General features: G+C 32.3%; 1 protein-coding gene across 1 annotated transcript; it reads right to left on the bottom strand.

Moving 5' to 3' along the window:
* Positions 1-7303: 7303 nt before the first annotated feature.
* On the bottom strand, positions 7304-11188 carry LOC143231332 (uncharacterized). The gene is made up of 4 exons (XM_076465879.1): positions 11092-11188; positions 10012-10199; positions 8824-8944; positions 7304-7911 (listed from the first exon to the last, which is right to left on the bottom strand). Exons 1-4 carry the CDS (start codon positions 11186-11188, stop codon positions 7604-7606), a joined length of 714 nt encoding a protein of 237 aa, XP_076321994.1. The 3' UTR covers positions 7304-7603.
* Between the last annotated feature and the right edge of the window lie 13407 nt (positions 11189-24595).

Genomic DNA, 24595 nt, shown 5'->3' with positions numbered 1-24595 from the left:
TTGTGGTTTGTATGTTTCTTTATCTTGTGGTTTGTATGTTTCTTTATCTTGTGGTTTGTATGTTTCTTTATCTTGTGGTTTCTTTATCTTATGTTTTTCTTTATCTTGTGGTTTGTATGTTTCTTTATCTTGTGGTTTGTATGTTTCTTTATCTTGTGGTTTGTATGTTTCTTTATCTTGTGGTTTGTATGTTTCTTTATTTATGGTTTGTATGGTGGTTTGTATGTTTCTTTATCTTGTGGTTTGTATGTTTCTTTATCTTGTGGTTTGTATGTTTCTTTATCTTGTGGTTTGTATGTTTCTTTATCTTGTGGTTTGTATGTTTCTTTATCTTGTGGTTTGTATGTTTCTTTATCTTGTGGTTTGTATGTTTCTTTATCTTGTGGTTTGTATGTTTCTTTATCTTGTGGTTTGTATGTTTCTTTATCTTGTGGTTTGTATGTTTCTTTATCTTGTGGTTTGTATGTTTCTTTATCTTGTGGTTTGTATGTTTCTTTATCTTGTGGTTTCTATGTTTCTTTATCTTGTGGTTTGTATGTTTCTTTATCTTGTGGTTTGTATGTTTCTTTATCTTGTGGTTTGTATGTTTCTTTATCTTGTGGTTTGTATGTTTCTTTATCTTGTGGTTTGTATGTTTCTTTATCTTGTGGTTTGTATGTTTCTTTATCTTGTGGTTTGTATGTTTCTTTATCTTGTGGTTTGTATGTTTCTTTATCTTGTGGTTTGTATGTTTCTTTATCTTGTGGTTTGTATGTTTCTTTATCTTGTGGTTTGTATGTTTCTTTATCTTGTGGTTTGTATGTTTCTTTATCTTGTGGTTTGTATGTTTCTTTATCTTGTGGTTTGTATGTTTCTTTATCTTGTGGTTTGTATGTTTCTTTATCTTGTGGTTTGTATGTTTCTTTATCTTGTGGTTTGTATGTTTCTTTATCTTGTGGTTTGTATGTTTCTTTATCTTGTGGTTTGTATGTTTCTTTATCTTGTGGTTTGTATGTTTCTTTATCTTGTGGTTTGTATGTTTCTTTATCTTGTGGTTTGTATGTTTCTTTATCTTGTGGTTTGTATGTTTCTTTATCTTGTGGTTTGTATGTTTCTTTATCTTGTGGTTTGTATGTTTCTTTATCTTGTGGTTTGTATGTTTCTTTATCTTGTGGTTTGTATGTTTCTTTATCTTGTGGTTTGTATGTTTCTTTATCTTGTGGTTTGTATGTATGTTTCTTTATCTTTATCTTGTGGTTTGTATGTTTCTTTATCTTGTGGTTTGTATGTTTCTTTATCTTGTGGTTTGTATGTTTCTTTATCTTGTGGTTTGTATGTTTCTTTATCTTGTGGTTTGTATGTTTCTTTATCTTGTGGTTTGTATGTTTCTTTATCTTGTGGTTTGTATGTTTCTTTATCTTGTGGTTTGTATGTTTCTTTATCTTGTGGTTTGTATGTTTCTTTATCTTGTGGTTTGTATGTTTCTTTATCTTGTGGTTTGTATGTTTCTTTATCTTGTGGTTTGTATGTTTCTTTATCTTGTGGTTTGTATGTTTCTTTATCTTGTGGTTTCTTTATGTTTCTTTATCTTGTGGTTTGTATGTTTCTTTATCTTGTGGTTTGTATGTTTCTTTATCTTGTGGTTTGTATGTTTCTTTATCTTGTGGTTTGTATGTTTGTATGTTTTTTATCTTGTGGTTTGTATGTTTTTTATCTTGTGGTTTGTATGTTTCTTTATCTTGTGGTTTGTATGTTTCTTTATCTTGTGGTTTGTATGTTTCTTTATCTTGTGGTTTGTATGTTTCTTTATCTTGTGGTTTGTATGTTTCTTTATCTTGTGGTTTGTATGTTTCTTTATCTTGTGGTTTGTATGTTTCTTTATCTTGTGGTTTGTATGTTTCTTTATCTTGTGGTTTGTATGTTTCTTTATCTTGTGGTTTGTATGTTTCTTTATCTTGTGGTTTGTATGTTTCTTTATCTTGTGGTTTGTATGTTTCTTTATCTTGTGGTTTGTATGTTTCTTTATCTTGTGGTTTGTATGTTTCTTTATCTTGTGGTTTGTATGTTTCTTTATCTTGTGGTTTGTATGTTTCTTTATTTTGTGGTTTGTATGTTTCTTTATCTTGTGGTTTGTATGTTTCTTTATCTTGTGGTTTGTATGTTTCTTTATCTTGTGGTTTGTATGTTTCTTTATCTTGTGGTTTGTATGTTTCTTTATCTTGTGGTTTGTATGTTTCTTTATCTTGTGGTTTGTATGTTTCTTTATCTTGTGGTTTGTATGTTTCTTTATCTTGTGGTTTGTATGTTTCTTTATCTTGTGGTTTGTATGTTTCTTTATCTTGTGGTTTGTATGTTTCTTTATCTTGTGGTTTGTATGTTTCTTTATCTTGTGGTTTGTATGTTTCTTTATCTTGTGGTTTGTATGTTTCATTATCTTGTGGTTTGTATGTTTCTTTATCTTGTGGTTTGTATGTTTCTTTATCTTGTGGTTTGTATGTTTCTTTATTTTGTGGTTTGTATGTTTCTTAATATTGTGGTTTGTATGTTTCTTTATCTTGTGGTTTGTATGTTTCTTTATCTTGTGGTTTGTATGTTTCTTTATCTTGTTTGGTTTGTATGTTTCTTTATCTTGTGGTTTGTATGTTTCTTTATCTTGTGGTTTGTATGTTTCTTTATCTTGTGGTTTGTATGTTTCTTTATCTTGTGGTTTGTATGTTTCTTTATCTTGTGGTTTGTATGTTTCTTTATCTTGTGGTTTGTATGTTTCTTTATCTTGTGGTTTGTATGTTTCTTTATCTTGTGGTTTGTATGTTTCTTTATCTTGTGGTTTGTATGTTTCTTTATCTTGTGGTTTGTATGTTTCTTTATCTTGTGGTTTGTATGTTTCTTTATCTTGTGGTTTGTATGTTTCTTTATCTTGTGGTTTGTATGTTTCTTTATCTTGTGGTTTGTATGTTTCTTTATCTTGTGGTTTTATCTTGTGGTTTGTATGTTTCTTTATCTTGTGGTTTGTATGTTTCTTTATCTTGTGGTTTGTATGTTTCTTTATCTTGTGGTTTGTATGTTTCTTTATCTTGTGGTTTGTATGTTTCTTTATCTTGTGGTTTGTATGTTTCTTTATCTTGTGGTTTGTATGTTTCTTTATCTTGTGGTTTGTATGTTTCTTTATCTTGTGGTTTGTATGTTTCTTTATCTTGTGGTTTGTATGTTTCTTTTTATCTTGTGGTTTGTATGTTTCTTTATCTTGTGGTTTGTATGTTTCTTTATCTTGTGGTTTTGTATGTTTCTTTATCTTGTGGTTTGTATGTTTCTTTATCTTGTGGTTTGTATGTTTCTTTATCTTGTGGTTTGTATGTTTCTTTATCTTGTGGTTTGTATGTTTCTTTATCTTGTGGTTTGTATGTTTCTTTATCTTGTGTTTCTTTATCTTTGGTTTGTATGTTTCTTTATCTTGTGGTTTGTATGTTTCTTTATCTTGTGGTTTGTATGTTTCTTTATCTTGTGGTTTGTATGTTTCTTTATCTTGTGGTTTGTATGTTTCTTTATCTTGTGGTTTGTATGTTTCTTTATCTTGTGGTTTGTATGTTTCTTTATCTTGTGGTTTGTATGTTTCTTTATTGTGGTTTTTATGTTTCTTTATCTTGTGGTTTGTATGTTTCTTTATCTTGTGGTTTTATGTTTCTTTATCTTGTGGTTTGTATGTTTCTTTATCTTGTGGTTTGTATGTTTGGTATGTTTCTTTATCTTGTGGTTTGTATGTTTCTTTATCTTGTGGTTTGTATGTTTCTTTATCTTGTGGTTTGTATGTTTTTCTTTATCTTGTGGTTTGTATGTTTCTTTATCTTGTGGTTTGTATGTTTCTTTATCTTGTGGTTTGTATGTTTCTTTATCTTGTGGTTTGTATGTTTCTTTATCTTGTGGTTTTTGTATGTTTCTTTATCTTGTGGTTTGTATGTTTCTTTATCTTGTGGTTTGTATGTTTCTTTATCTTGTGGTTTGTATGTTTCTTTATCTTGTGGTTTCTTTTGTATGTTTCTTTATCTTGTGGTTTGTATGTTTCTTTATCTTGTGGTTTGTATGTTTCTTTATCTTGTGGTTTGTATGTTTCTTTATCTTGTGGTTTGTATGTTTCTTTATGTTTCTTTACCTTGTGGTTTGTATGTTTCTTTATCTTGTGGTTTGTATGTTTCTTTATATTGTGGTTTGTATGTTTCTTTATCTTGTGGTTTGTATGTTTCTTTATCTTGTGGTTTGTATGTTTCTTTATCTTGTGGTTTGTATGTTTCTTTATCTTGTGGTTTGTATGTTTCTTTATCTTGTGGTTTGTATGTTTCTTTATCTTGTGGTTTGTATGTTTCTTTATCTTGTGGTTTGTATGTTTCTTTATCTTGTGGTTTGTATGTTTCTTTATCTTGTGGTTTGTATGTTTCTTTATCTTGTGGTTTGTATGTTTCTTTATCTTGTGGTTTGTATGTTTCTTTATCTTGTGGTTTGTATGTTTCTTTATCTTGTGGTTTGTATGTTTCTTTATCTTGTGGTTTGTATGTTTCTTTATCTTGTGGTTTGTATGTTTCTTTATCTTGGTGGTTTCTTTATCTTGTGGTTTGTATGTTTCTTTATCTTGTGGTTTGTATGTTTCTTTATCTTGTGGTTTGTATGTTTCTTTATCTTGTGGTTTGTATGTTTCTTTATCTTGTGGTTTGTATGTTTATGTTTCTTTATCTTGTGGTTTGTATGTTTCTTTATCTTGTGGTTTGTATGTTTCTTTATCTTGTGGTTTGTATGTTTCTTTATCTTGTGGTTTGTATGTTTCTTTATCTTGTGGTTTGTATGTTTCTTTATCTTGTGGTTTGTATGTTTCTTTATCTTGTGGTTTGTATGTTTCTTTATCTTGTGGTTTGTATGTTTCTTTATCTTGTGGTTTGTATGTTTCTTTATCTTGTGGTTTGTATGTTTCTTTATCTTGTGGTTTGTATGTTTCTTTATCTTGTGGTTTGTATGTTTCTTTATCTTGTGGTTTGTATGTTTCTTTATCTTGTGGTTTGTATGTTTCTTTATCTTGTGGTTTGTATGTTTCTTTATCTTGTGGTTTGTATGTTTCTTTATCTTGTGGTTTGGTTTGTATGTTTCTTTATCTTGTGGTTTGTATGTTTCTTGTGGTTTGTATGTTTCTTTATCTTGTGGTTTCTATGTTTCTTTATCTTGTGGTTTTGTATGTTTCTTTATCTTGTGGTTTGTATGTTTCTTTATCTTGTGGTTTGTATGTTTCTTTATCTTGTGGTTTGTATGTTTCTTTATCTTGTGGTTTGTATGTTTCTTTATCTTGTGGTTTGTATGTTTCTTTATCTTGTGGTTTGTATGTTTCTTTATCTTGTGGTTTGTATGTTTCTTTATCTTGTGGTTTGTATGTTTCTTTATCTTGTGGTTTGTATGTTTCTTTATCTTGTGGTTTTTGTATGTTTCTTTATCTTGTGGTTTGTATGTTTCTTTATCTTGTGGTTTGTATGTTTGTATGTATGTTTCTTTATCTTGTGGTTTGTATGTTTCTTTTCTTTATTATCTTGTGGTTTGTATGTTTCTTTATCTTTGTGGTTTCTTTATGTTTCTTTCTTTATCTTGTGGTTTGTATGTTTCTTTATCTTGTGGTTTGTATGTTTCTTTATCTTGTGGTTTGTATGTTTCTTTATCTTTGGTTTGTATGTTTCTTTATCTTGTGGTTTCTATGTTTCTTTATCTTGTGGTTTGTATGTTTCTTTATCTTGTGGTTTGTATGTTTCTTTATCTTGTGGTTTGTATGTTTCTTTATCTTGTGGTTTGTATGTTTTATGGTTTCTTTATCTTGTGGTTTGTATGTTTCTTTATCTTGTGGTTTGTATGTTTCTTTATCTTGTGGTTTGTATGTTTCTTTATCTTGTGGTTTGTATGTTTCTTTATCTTGTGGTTTGTATGTTTCTTTATCTTGTGGTTTGTATGTTTCTTTATCTTGTGGTTTGTATGTTTCTTTATCTTGTGGTTTGTATGTTTCTTTATCTTGTGGTTTGTATGTTTCTTTATCTTGTGGTTTGTATGTTTCTTTATCTTGTGGTTTGTATGTTTCTTTATCTTGTGGTTTCTTTATGTTTGTATGTTTTTATCTTGTGGTTTGGTATGTTTCTTTATCTTGTGGTTTGTATGTTTCTTTATCTTGTGGTTTGTATGTTTCTTTATCTTGTGGTTTGTATGTTTCTTTATCTTGTGGTTTGTATGTTTCTTTATCTTGTGGTTTGTATGTTTCACAAATGAAACAAAGTTCACGTATTCTAAAGATTGTTGTAGCTATCTTGTTAAGTTTTATACGAGATTAAGGAACGCATGTTTGACTAACGAAAGATCAACATTTGAAGTAATCTGTGTTTTCTAGCGTATTTTATCTTACAGAAATTTGTAAAACGAGACTTTGCACATAAGTATAAAAGTTTCTTCTATGATTGGCCACAAGGGTTCATAAGTTTCATCTCTGTGAATTTCAACTGTAACTAACAGAGGACGTAGTCCATCTTTTTTTTTATTTCTAATGAGTGGATCGTCACATATATGTAAGTCCTATCTTTTGGCAGCTCTGAGTTAAACTCTGTCACCAACTAACACACAACACCAGCTGTTATATAAAAGGACTAGTTAATGAAGGATAGGAACTAATCATTGAATTACTTGAAGGACTAACCACCTAATAAAATAAAGATTTGACATTCATGTACACCATACATCAGCAAATTCTTTCATCATAACAGGATCACCTTATTGGATCATTTTACCTTCAAAATTCAAATATTTTCACGAACTTGGAACACTGAGAGTAATTTTTGCCATGTCGAAAAAATAGTTTGCCATAATGGTGTCACGATTAGCCATTTATATTAAATTCCTCAGTCTCTGAGGTTGTGGTAATTTTGAAACACGTTCACAGACGTGTTTTTATAAACAGAAAATCGTTTTTATTAGACATTCCTTGGGTCAAAATGAAACAGTACTGTGGGGAGGGATGCGTTGAAAAGAAAAAGATGCCTGTTTTATATATAGTATAAAAATTACATTAATTAAAGCACATTTCCAGAGAAATCCTTTCAAATTTATTTAGATATTTGACGTGTTCGAAAGAGGTTGTGTTGATTTATGTACACACACATAAACACATTCGTATGTTATACAAGATGAGGTATCAATCCTTTGCCCTAGTTATGAATTTAAAAATTACTGTGGGTGAACGGTATTATAAACAACACAAAAATCATAACTTTCACACAATTTATTTATAAGGTAACATATTATTACAGAGTTTATTAATACCTATCCAGCGACCTAGGAGTAGTGAGATAAGGGACACACATTTGTATATACATATATGTATCTTGTGGAAATAAGATTTCACTAAATTTTAATCTAAATGAATACATGCGTATTAATATTATATTCTTCACATACACACACACACACATATATAAAATATTCATTTATTTACCTTGTTAATAATGCAACATTAGATAGAAAGTAACAACCCAATTTGGTCGCTGTTTTCAAACATAAACATAGTGGGATTGTTTTGGTTTCTTATTGTACAAGTTCACCCAACCTAATTTTCAATAATTTAATGGATAACATGTACAAATAAATCCGAAAATGGCATATATTTAGGTCGGTTATAATGTTTGTTTGTTTTAATGAAAACTAGAAAAGCTATGAAGTTAAGCCTTTGTACCACAAAATCTAGAAAGGTGATGCGATGCATTACTTCCCTATACGCTATTTTTTCGCCATCTGTAGGATTATATTTTAGAGTCTTTTCGTTCCTGACCCAGGTGCCTGGCTTGTTATTCATCACGTATATTTCTGCATCAAGCCTGGTCTTCTTCACGTCACAAAAGTCAAAGAAAATGTGACTACAAATAATATTACCTGAAACGATTTTGATAAAAACGTGTAAGAATGTGACGTGTAAAAACAAGTAGTAACGCATATTAAAGGCGAGTATTTCAAAATAATAAACTAAAGTAAAAGAAATAAATATTTGTAAAAGCTATCCCGAACATTGTTTCAGCAACAATCAGTGGCGTATTTATGTAGGGGCAAGAGGGGTACAGCCTCAGAGTTCATGGTCTTAATGATAATTTTATTTATAATTTTATTATATGCAACATTACATGGTATGTAGGGCCTAAACAAATATTAGCTCCTGGACCAACATAACATTAAATCCGCCACTGGAAACAGTTATATATATGCTATCTCTAGGCCTACTGACTGTTAAACAAGCATATACATAGACAGATGTACTAACGGACGAACAGGCAGATGAATAAGAAGGAAAATTATTTGACGAATGTATCATTTACATGACATTGTAAATAAAAACCTACTTTTAGTTTGTAAAATAGCGCAAAACATAATAACATCTAAAAGAAATCTCTCCCCACTATCACGGATGGAATGTAAGAGGCGAATACTGTTTAGTTATTTCTTTTATTTGTGTATTTATTAGTCTATAAGTGTCATCTTCATCACGATTGCTTCTCATAAATTATTTAACAAAAACTTGTCATTTAGAAAAACACAGATTATATGATACTTGAGCATGAAAAAGGGCAAAAATAATAGTTTTCGATAAACTTTAACTGTCCTAGAATAGCAAACCTAACGTGACAAAAATAGCAAGCAATACGGAATTAGTTCCAGAAGAAAAAAAATAGATGTTACATCATCAGCGTCTGTTTTGATATGTTTATTTTGTTTCCTGTTTTGACAGTTGCAAATACCAACAGAAGTTAATGCTTATTGTCATTAAATAGTATATGAAATAGAAGTACTTACAGATTCCCGTGCTAATGCAACAAAAACAGGTCAGAAGTATTACTGTCAAAACTGCCACTATCAATAACGTTTTCCTTTGTGTTTTTATAAAGTCCTTGATTTGCTTAGTCCTTTGATGAAACTATTTAAGTATACAAGGAATACAGATAATTCACTCCATTTTATGTAAGGTAATCATAAACATATAATTAGTTAACTTTACAATAACTTTTCGTTACAGTGAAAATACTGTTATTTTTTTCTTTGAAGACTCGTGTTTTCTTTTAGATCAGCTAAAAATTTGAATAATCTTAGCTCAAACAACGGAAAAGTAATACTAAAATGTCGCATCATACACAATATTTTCTCCCATTAAAACTATTTTAAAAACATTGGTATATTATAGAATAATGTTTCGAGTGTTAGGTTTCATATCGAGTCATCTCATAGAGCAAAATAACTAAACATTCAGCTAAGAATACATTATTGTTCTGGTTCGAAATGGAGTGAAAATAACGAAACATTCAGCTATGGTATTTCTTTTGAGTGGGGGAATCGTAAAATAACAATTTTAAGATTTAGTTGGGCTTTGAGAGTTCGTTTCACACAAACTATTGTGCTGTTATTTATAATTTTCTTTAAGATAATTGCTCATTTCTATCAGTGCTGTACAGAGTCATTGACTTAGGTTGTGGGTCTGGCATGGCCTAGCGCGTAAGGCGTGCGACTCGTAATCCGAGGGTCCCAGGTTCGCGCCCGCATCGCGCCAAACATGCTCGCCCTCCCAGCCGTGGGGGCGTTATAATGTGACGGTCAATCCCACTATTCGTTGGTGAAAGAGTAGCCCAAGAGTTGGCGGTGGGTGGTGATGACTAGCTGCCTTCCCTCTAGTAGCTTTGTGCGAAATTCCAAAACAAAAACAAACAAACAGACTTAGGTTGCTTGAGGTAAAGCCTCTAATTGCTAAAACAACAGGCTTTGTTGTTGTAAACGTTCTTTCTCTTACTTGAAAATGATTACATAGTCAGTAAAAATATCTCACGGCGATAAACATTTTAAAGTTTTACTTCAATTCGAATCCAATCACGATGGGATTACAATCTAACCCTCTTTAACATGATAAGTTGAGACTACGATAACAGTATGGATATTTTACAATTATTATTACTATATAAAACCAAACAACTAAATAAAAGATAATATCCTCACCTCTTCCCTTGAATCCTCGAACAATTCCTGGTTTTCATGTTTTGCAATATTTCCCGCCTTTTCAAATTCAGGTAACTTATCATAGCCTTCGTAATATTCCTCAACCCACTGCTCGTACTGGTCGTAAGGGATATCAACCTCTGCTGATCGTTTAATTATTCTCGGTTTAAAGTTTTTATTTTTTGATTCTGCAAAATTAATGACACAACATTCGATCTTTATTATTTCTTCATCATTTTATTAGCTGTAATAAAACGTTTTTGCATTAAACGTATTTAATACTAATAACAATTAAAATCACTAAAAATCCTTTCGCTTTCAGCTTCTGGCAGAAGATAGTTCTTCCATTGGACATTATTGTTTCCTGATTTAGATTTTATATTACGGGACCTTGAATTTTTTAAAAAAGTTTCTTAATAAGAATCTGGTTCTCAGTGATTTGGTTCTTAAAATTAATTTACAGGGTATTAACCCGGTCTGTTAGAGGTCTTGGCTTTAATCCTGCTCATCGAAAATTGATGACTATAATTTTATAATAAAAAACTCAATTTGAGATGAGTAAATTTATGTAGGATGTACTAAATAACCTCTGTAAAGATTTAACTAGAGATGAGAAGTCTTACCAGTCAAAGATTTAGCATCCCAGTCAGCATTAGTGATAAATACGAAACAACTGAAATACTGAAACAACCAATATTTCCAGCTTTGTAATCACAGTTAGTTATTAAGTTGTAAGTCATTTATTTTAATATGGAATAAGTTAATTTAACCTGTGGTTTTTCTGGTTTTACTTCTTTACCGTTGCGAAATAATTTTATCTTACGTTGAAGTTCTGATCATAGATAGAAACCCTCAGACTGCGCCTTATTACAAAGCTCTGATCATACACAGAAAACCTCAGATCGCCGCTAAAGAAAAATTTTTCTGATATGTGACTTAGTTTTGAAATGCTTACCTCCATCAATCACAAAATGTTCCACGTTATTAAATTCAATGCTGATCGGACTAGCTGCGAAACCTAGAGAAAATTTATCACGTGAATGGATGAATAAAAACAAATAATGACATTATAAAACTTACGATTATTCTGTAATTGCTCTGTATGCAGGGACGGAAATGTGGAAGTACTCCATATCACTGGTTCTCGAAGATCGAAAACAAGGCCTAACGTGAACATATCCAAAAACTCTTCTCACCTACCCTTAATTTTGAAGCATAATTCAAGTTCTGAAAACCCATTTTCATCTTTCTTGCATATAGTAATTATGAATTTAATGAAAATAATTTTCTCGTACGAATTGCTCATTTTATTGGCCTTTTTCTAGCTTCCAATTTTCCCTCCATTTTAAGTTTCCCTGACATGTAATGGTTATAAACTAAGTGCTTTGTATTTAAACGATCAAGCAGAAATTCGTAACATTGAAAATATTTTAGTTAATCAAATATGCGTAACTTTAATACACCTTGACGTTTAAATATCTAACATAACTAAGTATTTATAGTACCAAAATGAAATGCTAATAAATATATCAGTCCCGCACGTGATTAAATTGTTTGTAGGTAAGAGTAAAGCTTGACAATTGGTCCTCTGTACTATGCCCACCACAGTTATTGAAAGGCGATTTCTAGCGTTGAAATTCCGTAAGCATACTGCTGTGCTACTAGGGGAAGATCAAATATAAGAGTAACCAATGAATAAAACTCATGTTATTTCTACCATTAAAAAATATAGGTTAATAAATAAATACATTTAGCATATGTTAGTAAAGGAGTGCGTGTGTGTTTTCTTATAGCAAAAGCCACATTGGGTTATCTCCTGAGTCCACCGAGGAGGATCGACCCCCTAATTTTAGGGTTGTAAATCTGTAGACTTACCACTGTACCAGCGGGTGACATAGTGGAAGGATGTGAGTACAATGCCGACAAAGCTTTATTGTTTCTTGATTTTGTTAAATAATTTGATCGGACTAAATTTTAGCCAAATATGACCTGAGTGGCTCGGATCTAAGAACTATTAATAATTAAATATACAAATTAAAAAAAAAACAACATGAACATTTGTAGAGTCCTCGAAATATTTCTGTTTCAAGAGTAAATAGAACCAAAATTAAAAGTAAAAAAATATTTTTTATTTCTTGATTTTGAAATCCACACGCCATGCTCAGTCGTGAGTGTGGCCATATTTGGTGTGACGAGGATTCGAATACGGGAGTGGTTAAAAAAGGTGATCTCTCCAGGCAACCTTCGGCACTCTTTTCGTGGAAATTATTTTCTCATAACCATTTATGGCCAGGTGGTTAAGGTACCCGACTCGTAATCTGAAGGTCGAGGGTTCGAATCCCCCCTCACATCAAACATGCTTGCCCCTTCAACCGTGGAGGCGTTATAATGTAATAATTATATAATTACAATGCACTATATTATGTAGTAAAAGAGTAGCCCAAAAGTTGGCGGTGGGTGGTGATGACTAGTTGCCTTTCCTCTTGTCTTACACTGCTAAGTTAAGGACGGCTAACGCAGATAGTCCTCGTGTAGCTTTGCGCGAAATTCAAAACAAACAAACAAAACATAACTTTATTAAACATGAACAATGTAATTAAATATGTATTTATATTAAGTTTGATAATGTAAAGGCTGTTGCATATGTTAGAAATTAATAAAAATATATGAAATACGTCTCCGCTCACCCTCAGATGGTTCAGCGGTAAGTCTGAAGGCCTATATCACTAAAAACAGGGTTTCTGTACTCGCGTGGGGTATAGTTGTGACAGCCTATCGTTTATCTTGCGCCTAGCAACAAACAAATAAACCGAATAACTTTATGATAACACACGGCACGTAAACAACAATCACAAAGGAGAAGGTACTGAAATTTAAATTGCAAGCAGATGGTAGAAAATATATCAGAAAGTCATTGTTTGATAATCAAATTGCTGAAATAAAACACAGAGAAACAACGAGTCTTGTTTGCCAGAAATAACACAACCAGTTGTTACGCTTTCACTGTGTTAAGTAAAAGTAATTGCAATTTTTGTTTTATTGTTTTGTTTTGAATTTCGTGCAAAGCTACTCGAGGGCTATCTGCGCTAGCCGTCTCTAATTTAGCAGTGTAAGACTAGAGGGAAGGCAGCTAGTCATCATCACCTACCGCCAACTCTTGAGCTATTCTTTTACCAATGAGTAGTGGGATTAACCGTCACATTATAACGCCCCCACGGCTGAACGGGCGAGCATGTTTGGTGCAACTGGATTCGAACCCGCGACCCTCTGATTACGAGTCGAGTACCTTAACCACCTGGCCATGTTAGGCCTAATTGCGACTTAAATACATAAAACCGAGAAATATGTTTACGCTATAACAAACACTTTCGAATGAAAATTTATCTATTGCTTATTATGAATGATTTCATTCGTAATTTCCGGTACCTTACCTGGTATTAATGTGACAAGACTTACAAAAAATAAAATAACTACACAAGAGTGCTCTTCACGTCTGGGAATAAACATAGCGTCTTTATTTGAGTAACGTTTAAGTTTGTACTTGTTTCGTGTAGCTGCGCGTGACGTAAATTGACACTCATGGTAACAGTTATTTATACTATTATTGATGATGAAAGCTATAGTTGCTTAAAATTAAACCGAATATTGTTGCAACATTATTTCAGCGATAAGTCTTGTATATAATATACATAGAGACTGTTCTCTCTACTTAAATAACTTTTAGATACTTAACGTAGAGAATAGTCTGAATATTGTAATAAAATATCATTTCAATAATTTATTTTTTACGTCGTAATTTACTTACATTATGAGTTATAAAACGATACATTTTGTTGTCATGCAAAGAATCGAAGTTGGTTAAGGCCTAACATTCATGATACAAAAAAAATCACCTTAGATTGCGCTTGTTTTTTCGTTTTTTCACAGTCGTCTTAGTTTCGCCATCTCTGATTTAAAATTAGAGTGGTATAAAAATAACGTTTGAGACATACGCATTACGTTTACAAAATCATTCGAACTAACATAAGGATGGGTTTACACATCAAGTACTCATTCAAAATATTTGATATCTTGTTGTGGGTAGTTAGAATATAAGAATAAGTGCAACCTTTAGACCCCTAGTGTGGTCCTTTTCAAAGTACAAACATAGAATAAATTAAATTGGAATGCTTTTATAATACCGAAACTGTAAGCTCATGTTTGAAGGTTCAAGCTAGTTAGTCCTAAACGTTCTTGGCTTTTGCCGACAATAACGTGAATAACAGATGTTATAAATGTTTAATTTTAGGATTTTCACGCAAAGCTATGCGAGGTCTATCTGTCCAAAATTATCTTTAATTTTGAACTGATAGACAAACGAGAAACCAGGTAATGAATAATTCTGCAGACCGAATACTCCTGGTGTTCTTTTCTCTAAATTAATATTTGAAATTAATCGTCACTCTTACAACGTACTTACAGACTCAAAAGAGCGAAAGACGTTTTTTTTTTCTTTTTCTTTCTGAAAAACAGACCCAAATCGTGAACCTTCGGATCCACAAAACAAACATGTTAACCATTCGACAACACCTAGCCCTGTAACAAAAAAATCCAGAAAAAACATTTCCATCACTTGTATCAATCATGGAGGCCACAGGATGTTGTATTTTAAGTATATCTGTAATATCTTTAGCACGAAAGCTAGCCGTTTCTTTTATGCACATAAAGATACGGTTATATATTTCTTTGTGATTTGTTGTTTAGCTTCTTTTCAACGGTAAAATGTTGAACTCGATATTTCAATCTGCGTGCCTTTCAATGAAATGTAGAACTTTAATACATTAAAACGGTTCAACAGAACGTTTGAGATTCATGCCAATAAACAGACTTTCTTCCAAAGTTTGGCCAGATGGTTAAGGCATTCAACTCCTACACTGCGGGTCGCGTGTTCGAATCCCTGTCACACCAAACATGTTCACCCATTTAGCCGTGGAGGCGTTATAATGTGACGATCAATCCCACTATTCGTTGGTAAAAGAGTAGCTCAAGAGTTGGCGGTGGGTGGTGATGACTAGTCTGCCTTTTCTCTAGTCTTACACTGCTAAATTAGGGACTGTAATCGACGATAGCCCTCGTGTAGCTTTGCGCGAAATTCAAAAACAAATCTTCCAAAGTTCAAAACAAGTAAACATTTTTCTGCAGTGATTGTGTAGCGTCGTTCGATAAAAAAAAAAAAAAAAGCATATGCATCGGGTTCAAATAATTAATTACAAACAAAAATGTTAAGATTGAATAGAAGTATTAGGGAGAAAGACAATGATGAAGCAAAATTATATAAATGAAAGAATAACTAAATAAGTGAAACACGAAACTTGGATAAAATATACATAGGTTGAGAAATACATAAAAAAGAAAAAAGCGAGCTTAAAAGTCTAGCAGTTATATTGAAATAAGTGATATATACTGATAAAATAAAAATATACAATTATATGTATAAAATTTAATTAGTGAGATAGATATAAAGAATGCAATAATAACAAAAAAATTGTGTTTATACAGCCATGTTGCTGACGACACGTCAAGTTTAAAAATAAATAAACCTTTGACAATTGCACGGTATGATTGCCATCTAGTGGTAAACTATAAATCTACAAGTAATTGTAATTTCTATTTTCTTACAACTCCCAGTGGCTTAGCAGTAAGCCTGAAAAATTACAAAACTAAATATCAGGTTTCGATAACATAGATGAGAGCAGTAAAATTAGCCGTGTGTGTATCTTAAACAACTAACATGCAAATTATTTTTGACTTTCGTGATGTAGAATGTCAAATATTCATGGTATCAAGTATATTTAAATATATAACTGTTTCTACTTTTCTAGCGTATAATTAACGAAAAAGAGTACATGATGTTACAGAAATATGAGTTTTACCGTCAGTTATTAAAAACAAAACAGCCAAGTTTTTCTAACTTTACCTGGTAAAGGACACCACAAAAAGTGTTGTATGTCAAGCCGAGAATTAGTCTGAAAACTCTGTCTCAGTGTGGTTTCCGCAGTACCCCTAACACAAGTTGGGTGTTTTAAAGTATATTATAGTGGTCCGATGAATTGAGTGTCAGCCTTTCCTACACTGGCAGCAAGAGAAATAATAAATTAAAAATCACGTAAAGTACTTTGTCTTTTCAGGTTTTTATGGACAGTAAATGGAATTGAAAGTGTTGTAGCCGCCTAAGGAAGACTTTTTCATATTTTTTAGAAGTGCGAATAACATTCACACGTGTATCCATAGTTATATGTTTCCAATCTGGTGGATAACAGCTGCTCTCAATATTCGTACTGGATTTGTGAGACATGCAATCTGGTTGACATAGTTCAAGTATGCTGTCAAAAATATCACCTTTTGCAACTAATAAAATTAAAACTGAGATTTGTGGCTTCGAGACATGATAGTTTCGTTTGGCTAATCCAGGTAGCGGTAGTGAAAAGCAGAGATTTGAATTCCCGCAATCTAAAATTTCCACTTCTTTACTAAAAAACATGGTATTAATACTGTAATCTCAGTAATCTATTATGTTAGGAAAAGTCATCAAATCCCTCTAACCTCAAGATAACGTCCTAAAGATGAACTTGGACGTCAGGTTTGTCACCATCGTCCTTGACTAATGTCTCGCAATCAATTTAGACGATATACATCTCGACGAAAGGACTAACATTAAACAATGTCTTCAAGCATCTGCTGTGCGCAGAATCTAGTTATAATGACAGGTGATCCAACTGAATATTGAAAAGCATTACTAATAATATAGACAGACAGGTTGAAAAAACGTTGAAGAAAAGAGGCGTTTTTCAAAGAACGTTCCCTCTCCAACAACACCTCTCTCTATCTTGGTTAAACCAATAGCTATACAAGTGTAATGAAAGACACTATAATTCATCATATATTGCTTAGTAAGTTATAAAAAACACACGAATTACAAATGTTTACTCTTTACGAAAGAGCAAGTTTTCAAATGCAACTTATTTTGAGTTTTAGAAATGATAAACAACTTGAAAACGTTGTTTAAAAAAAAAAAAAGCCAAAAATAATATTGGATTGTTTTCACAAAATACATGCATTTTGCTATATGAACACTAGATGGCGCGGCAGTCTCTAAAAGCTGCATATTCTTCAAAAGCTATTTAAATATAGGCTTAGTGAGTAAAATACAATTAAAACATTACACGCGAAATTCAAAACAAACCAAATCAAACCACACACACCATATCATACATTCCACCAGTATAGGAAACCTACCTTCTAGTTTTCTCGATTCGCCCTTATTCTATGTGGGATGATATTCTTCCAAATCGATATATCTGAGTGACAATTATTGAATCGAGAGATAAAGTAATCTTCGGGTTTATTTTTAACTTTTAGACACAGTACTTGAAAATGATTTTGTTGTTTTTTATTTATCTTTATTATTAAACCATCATGATTTCGTTATTCTAGTCTATTGAAAACTACTGTCTTACACTGCTAAATTAGGGACGGGTAGCGCAGATAGCCCTCGTGTAGCTTTGCGCAAAATAAAAAAAAAAACACAAACAAACCGTTTTTTCAAAAGTTATCTTGTTTTCAAACCAATCACTTACAATCATTGATCTCAAACTCATCAGATTTCATTCATGTTTTTTCTTGAAAATGTACATCATGTTAGATAAAAAAATTATACAAAACTTAATATTCTTAAATGAAATTCGTCGTTATTAAATCTTGTTTTTGATGGTTTGTTTAATACACTATTACTGTTATGAACATAGATAGAAAAACGTTTAATATAATAAATACTACTATAAACACACATAAAAACTCTTAATACAGAATTACTGTAATGAACACGTTTGTTTGTTTGTTTGTTTGTTTTTTGGAATTTCGCACAAAGCTACTCGAGGGCTATCTGTGCTAGCCGTCCCTAATTTAGCAGTGTAAGACTAGAGGGAAGGCAGCTAGTCATCACCACCCACCACCAACTCTTGGGCTACTTTTTTACCAACGAATAGTGGGATTGACCGTCACATTATAACGCCCACACGGCTGAAAGGGCGAGCATGTTTGGCGCGACTCGTGGGCGAACCCGCAGATTACGAAGCGCACGTCTTAACGCGCTATGCCATGCCAGGCCTGTAATGAACACACGTACAAAAACGTTTAACGCACTGAATATTACTTTAAACACATAATAAAATATTTAATTCACTAAACTATAAACACCCATTAAAAATGTTTAATACGCTATTACTACTATAAACACACATACTAAAACATTTAATATAATAAATACTACTATAAGTAGTCATAAAAAGCGTTTAATACACTATTAACACTATGAACACACATAATAAAACTTTTAATATGATAAATACTGTTATTAACGTCCATAAAAAGACGTTTAATTCATTGTTACTACTATGAACACACATACTAAAACATTTAATATAATGAATATTACTATTAACACCCATAAAAACGTTTAATACAATATTACTACCATGAATACACATATTAAAACATTTAACATAATAAGTACTACTATTAACACCCATAAATTTTGTACAAAATATACTAATATAATGAAGCAAAATGCAAAAAAACATTTTATACACTAAATACAACTACGACTACACGCACAGAAATAGAAACATAGGAACAACTAGTTATTGGTAAGAAATATAAAAAAATTCATCATCCTGTCTGATTGTTTGTATGTAACACGTGGTTGATAATTGATTTAAGTCTGTCATATCTGTAAAACGGTGACAATCATTTTCGAACAACTATTGTAAATGTAGTTTTTTATCGACGCGAAGTCTCCTGGTTTTATATATCTATTATTAAAATATAGAACTCTTAAAATAAAATAAAAAATGTCTTCTCTATAAAAACAAAGTAAGTTATCAATCAGGTTACCCGATCATACAAAGGCATACATATCTGCAGTGTTAGAGGAATATAAACTGCCTTCAGTTTTGTGGTGGGCAACTGCTACAAGTTAAATAAAACACTATTGCTTTCTTCCAGTACATTACACGGATTCAGATTCACAGGTTATCTCTGAAGCGAAGATTTTCAATGTTGTTAATATGTTAGGGAATAATAACATCAGATCAATAGAGTTTGGGGACGTTCAGGAAATCACTTTTTCTCGAAGCGTGTAAGACATAACAACTTCTAATTGTTACGTTCATGTATATATTTCCTTATTCTGAGACAGATCGGTAAAAAGCATTACAAACTTTAAATAATTAATTTGCCTAGTGTTAATTTATTTTAAACAACTCTCCGATTTATTATGTTACGTACTTTACGTATTATTATTTGAAATAACTGGAAATTTGAATTTGAAGTTAATTAAATGTTAATATTTATCATATTTGTAAATAAGATTGAAACGCACAATTTTCTTTCTTAATATACATATATTTTACTATGTAAACAACAACACAATTTATAATAGTGATGTTTACAAATATAAATTATAAATAATGATTTATAAAACAGTTTTACAAACTTACAGACAATATAGAGTCTCATATCCGGTATAGAACTGATTATTTTATTAAAGTTCCGGGTCCACGACGAGCAAATTAATTTTGAGTTGATATTGTCACACCTTGCTTAAGCTAGCTAGCTTGGTTGGCCTCGTACCGCCGACTTTTTACCGATGAAGATATTTAATGTCCTCGTAGAAATGCAAACGTCCGAAGTTAATTCATTGAATCTGAAGAATTTGTAATGTTTGAAATCTATAAACATTCCTGGTTAAATTCTGTAGTTTTCCGATTAACAGACGTTAATCACAATTATATCACAGACTGTAGCTGATTAATATTATTAATATTCTTACTGTTTTTTGGTGCGTTGGTTTATATAGCTTAAGGTGGGTTTCTAGAACGTTCAACAATGTTCGAACACATTAGTGTTTTCGTAAAACAAATATTGTTTATTCTTACTCTCAGTAATTTTTTTTACATATTTAGAGAACAGACGGGACTTGAACAATACACATACAACAATATACGTCACATGCATTAAAAGACAATAATAAAACAAATGTAAGTATTAAAATAAATGCATAACGATAAATCTTTTACAGTTAGTTACATTCGAAAATGAATACAATATGTGAGTTACAGCCAATAAATGAAATCTTAGAAGACAATGGAACTTTGCTGTCATGTTAATATAAAATGTAAATAGTAATTTTTTTCTTTTGCATATTATAAAATAACCATCCTGAATATTAGTTATAAATATCGCATGTCTACATTCGGCACAACGAACAATATAACAAACCATTCAGGTAGGTCAGTATCATGTTTTACAAGTATATAGGTCAGCATGACTTTCTGTCATCTTTCAGACGGGAGCATAGCCTAGCGGTGTTAATGACCGGAAAGTGAATTCAGGGATTCATGGTTGCCATCCCATTGTAGCAACAAATGCGCGACGAGGCCATAGGTGGGCTATAAGTGTGATGGTCAGATCCCACTATTCGTTCAGACAAGTGTACTCAAAGAGGTAGCGGTTGGTGTTCAGTTCGAAATTAGTAACAGCTATAGAGTAGTTTTGCGCAAATATTTTGAAATGAACTAATTCAGAGTATTTAGTTTAAACGCGAGTATTTCAAAATGCAAGTTTATAAAGTAGCTGTTTTACTTCCTCGATATGTTCTGATAATAGTTAATTTTAAAAATTAGAATATTAAACCAAACAATAGTAAAAAAAAAAGAGTTAATCCTATAGCTTGATAGCTAACAAATATACACACGTGCCTACCCATGCACTCACTGTTACTCTTAAACTATGAAAATACGACACTTAACTTCATTGGTTACCCAAATTTTACAGAACTGATACCAGTGTTAAAGTTAAGTGTGAATTACTTGACATAAGTTACGCTTTTATCAATTTCAGCAAATGCAACAGCTGCAGACACAATTTGCTAAAATTAAAGATGGTTTGTTTAATATTTTAATTTGTACACGTAATAAATTTTGCGTTGAAACTTTACTTTGGTTCGTGTGTGTGTGTGGGGTGTTTCCCTTATAGCAAAGACACATATGGCTATCTGATGAGCCCACCGAGGGGAACCGACCCCTGGTTCGTGACAAAAAAAAAACAACAAAATTCTCCCTTTATCCCATTTTGTTGTTATCACTAAATACATAAAAAACTTGTAACAAATATTAGTAATGATGTTTTTCACTCAAAGAAGTGCCCTGGTGGGAGGGGTTGGTCTGCACATTTGCAACGCTCAAATCTATGGTTTGATTCCACAGTAAACACAAAAATATCTGAAGTAATACTACTTTTATTTTAGCTTTGTAAGACAGTCCCCTTCCAAATTGACTCAAAACGCAACATTTTTAACCGTGGCATAGCGGCGCGTAGAATGACTCTGAGTCCGTTTATTAAGTGCAAACACTCATCTCATAACCCGTTATATTTTGACCGAATTGAGACCTAACGAGTTTTTTAAATTACGAGGTCAAGCCCTTTAATTGATGCATTTGACCTCGGTCAAGATCTCATTGATTATTTTACTCTAATTCTACCTGAAAGAATTTCAATTTAAAGATAGTGTGCCAGAGATCCTGATGAATAATGGAATAGAATCGGGTATGTGCGAACCCCATGCTTTTGCTGGCGCACAAAAATATAGCTAATAAACAGAGGAAAAATGTTTCATATATTAATATATTTATTCTAACATTGCCTAAAAACAATTCAAGTGTTGTGGCTGTAGATGGTTCCCTCTTGTTTTATTAACCACCGGATGAAACACTGTGATGATCGGAAGTTATTGTTTTAAAACATAAATTTATGTTATTTTAAAATCATAAATCGTTTTAAATATTTTTTCTTGCTAATCCTAAAATCACGCAATGGATTACCTGTGCTTTGCCCATTGTCGTTATCAGAATCAAAGTTTTGTTGTTATAAGTACTTAGACTCATCCTAAGCCACTAGAGGGCCATTTAAAAATTTAAACAATAATCTAACATACACTGGGTTCATTGTCGGTTGCTTGTTTCTTAATATAAAGGACAGTTTGTTTGTTTTGAAATTCGCACAAAGCTACTCGAGGGCTATTTGTGCTAGTCGTCCCTAATTTAGTAGTGTAAGACTAGAGGGAAGGCAGCTAGTCATCACCACCCACCTCCAACTCTTGGGCTACTTTACCAACAAATAGTAGGATTGACCGTCACATTATAACGCCCCCGCGGCTGGAGAGCGAGCATGTTTAGCGCGACTCGGATGCGAACCCGCGACCCTCAGATTCCGAGCGCATGCCTTATCGCGCTCGGCCATACAGGCCTACAGAGGACAGAAAATTAGATGTTGTTATTAGATAATACATTTCTCAACAAGACCTCAGTTAGTTACAATTCATCTTGTCCAAATATTCTATTTTCTACTTACAAAGACATAACTTTGTCAGGAGAAGTAATCGATACATCAGCGTAATATCTCTTTCTTTTCGAATTTCATACACTTTGATCTCAACAACATCTCTAACTTGAGATAAAAGTAAACGCTTTAAACAAGAAAGATTTGCAATGACTCGAATTCGACATGATGTGTTCGTTGCAGAATGTTTATAACACTAATTGAAGAGGTGTTTTTTACTAATACCTGAAGGCGATACTAAAAAGGTAAAGCAGGGCTAATTCCAGGATGTCTCAGAAAGTTACAATAAATCCTAGCGGATGTAACTGTTAATTGAAATTATGTATATATATATCACGCGCATCATACTTCATGTGTTTTTTATTCCATATTATTTGTATATTTAAATTAATTTTGAACGTAAGTTTATCGAGAAAAATTATTATACTAAAAATTATAAAAAGTGCTTTAATTGTCTGAAAATTTATGCTCGTTATAAATATACTTTTGCCAATTAATTTGCCTTTTATGTTTTAACACCACCTTTTATGTTTAATAACGAATGTGAAATAATTCGAGCTTTGCCTAAAAAACGAGAAAACTAATTTTGAAAGATGACATGAAAGATACAATGTGACATATATATTACAGCACTTATGAATAGCAAAATAATTATATTAATTCGAAGAAGGAAAGAGGGCGCAACCTTGTAAGATATTTATTTTTGGCCCGGCATGGCCAGGTGGGTTAAGGCGTTCGACTCGTAATCCGAGGATCGCGGGTTCGAATCCCCGTCGTACAAACATGCTCGCCCTCTCAGCTGTGGGGACGTTATAATGTGACGGTCAATCCCACTATTCATTGGTAAAAGAGTAGTGTAAGAGTTAGCGGTGGGTGGTGATGACTAGCTGTCTTCCCTCTAGTCTTACACTGCTAAATTAGGGGCGGCTAGCGCAGATAGCCCTCGTGTAGCTTTGCGCGAAATAAAAAAAAAGTTTGTTTTTTGTATTTGTTTTCCCCAATTTTATTGAATAACCAAATCAAGTATAGCGGAGCGTAAGATAAATAACAGAGGGAAATCAATAGTTACGCGGGAGGCAATAATATTTGCAATCGTCTGCGAAAGCATAACTTTGAGAAAAATTTTCTACAAGCTACGCATACAAAAAATAGGGCACTGAAATAAAACAAGGGGTGACTAGATCTGTAACGAAAGTTTGTTTGTTTGTTTTTGAATTTCGCACAAAGCTACACGAGGGCTATTTGTGCTAGTCGTCCTTAATTTAACAGTGTAAGACTAGAAAGAAGGCAGCTAGTCTTCATTACCTACCGCCAACTCTTGGGTTATTCTTTTATCAACGAATGGTGGAATTCATCATAACATCATTACACCACCACGGCTGAAAGGGCGAGTATATTTGGTGTGACAGGGATTCGAACCCACACCCTCAAATTACAGAGTTGAGCGCTGTAACAATGTGGCTAAAATAAAACCAGGTTTTAAATATCAAACCAATAATATCAAAGCCGAATAGAAAATGTCATTCTTCGACCACGTGATCTTTGTTCAATGCGAATCAAATATAAGAACAGGAAAACTTCGATATATTGTTCTATTTGTTGACTGAAAAGTCAGCCACGTATATTTAGACACTACGGGCTACATTTCCTGCAAAAAAAAATTTAGTTAGTTGTCAATTAGCGAATCCATGTCAAAGAAATATCTGAATCTAGAAAAAAGTTGAAATATTCACTTCATTTACTTTATGTTTCCAAATTCAGATGAATAAACAGTCAAACAAAATTTTGAAACATTTACATCATAAGCAAGGGAATGGAAAATATGTGGCACTGTTTTCTACCTCAGACGTTTTAAGACAGTTGATAAAAACTGTGGATTACTTGATCTCGACAAACATTCTTATATAACGTACTTAAGTTTCCGGTTCATGTTTCAATTAACATCGAGCGCGACAGACACTCGCTAAGTCTGGTGTACATTTACTACTCTTAGAAACATTTAATCATAGTATATTCTGATTGGCTATGGCAACTTGAACTAGTTAGTAGTCCCCCGCTGGTACAGCGATAACCCTACGAGTTTACAACGTTGAAATCAGGGGTTCGTTTCCCTCGATGGACGCAGCAAGTGCATTTGCTGTGAGGAAAC

The sequence above is a fragment of the Tachypleus tridentatus genome, chromosome 11 (assembly GCF_004210375.1).
Source record: "Tachypleus tridentatus isolate NWPU-2018 chromosome 11, ASM421037v1, whole genome shotgun sequence".
In the NCBI taxonomy this organism is placed as follows: Eukaryota; Metazoa; Arthropoda; class Merostomata; order Xiphosura; family Limulidae; genus Tachypleus; species Tachypleus tridentatus.
This window is presented reverse-complemented; position numbering and strand designations above follow the sequence as displayed.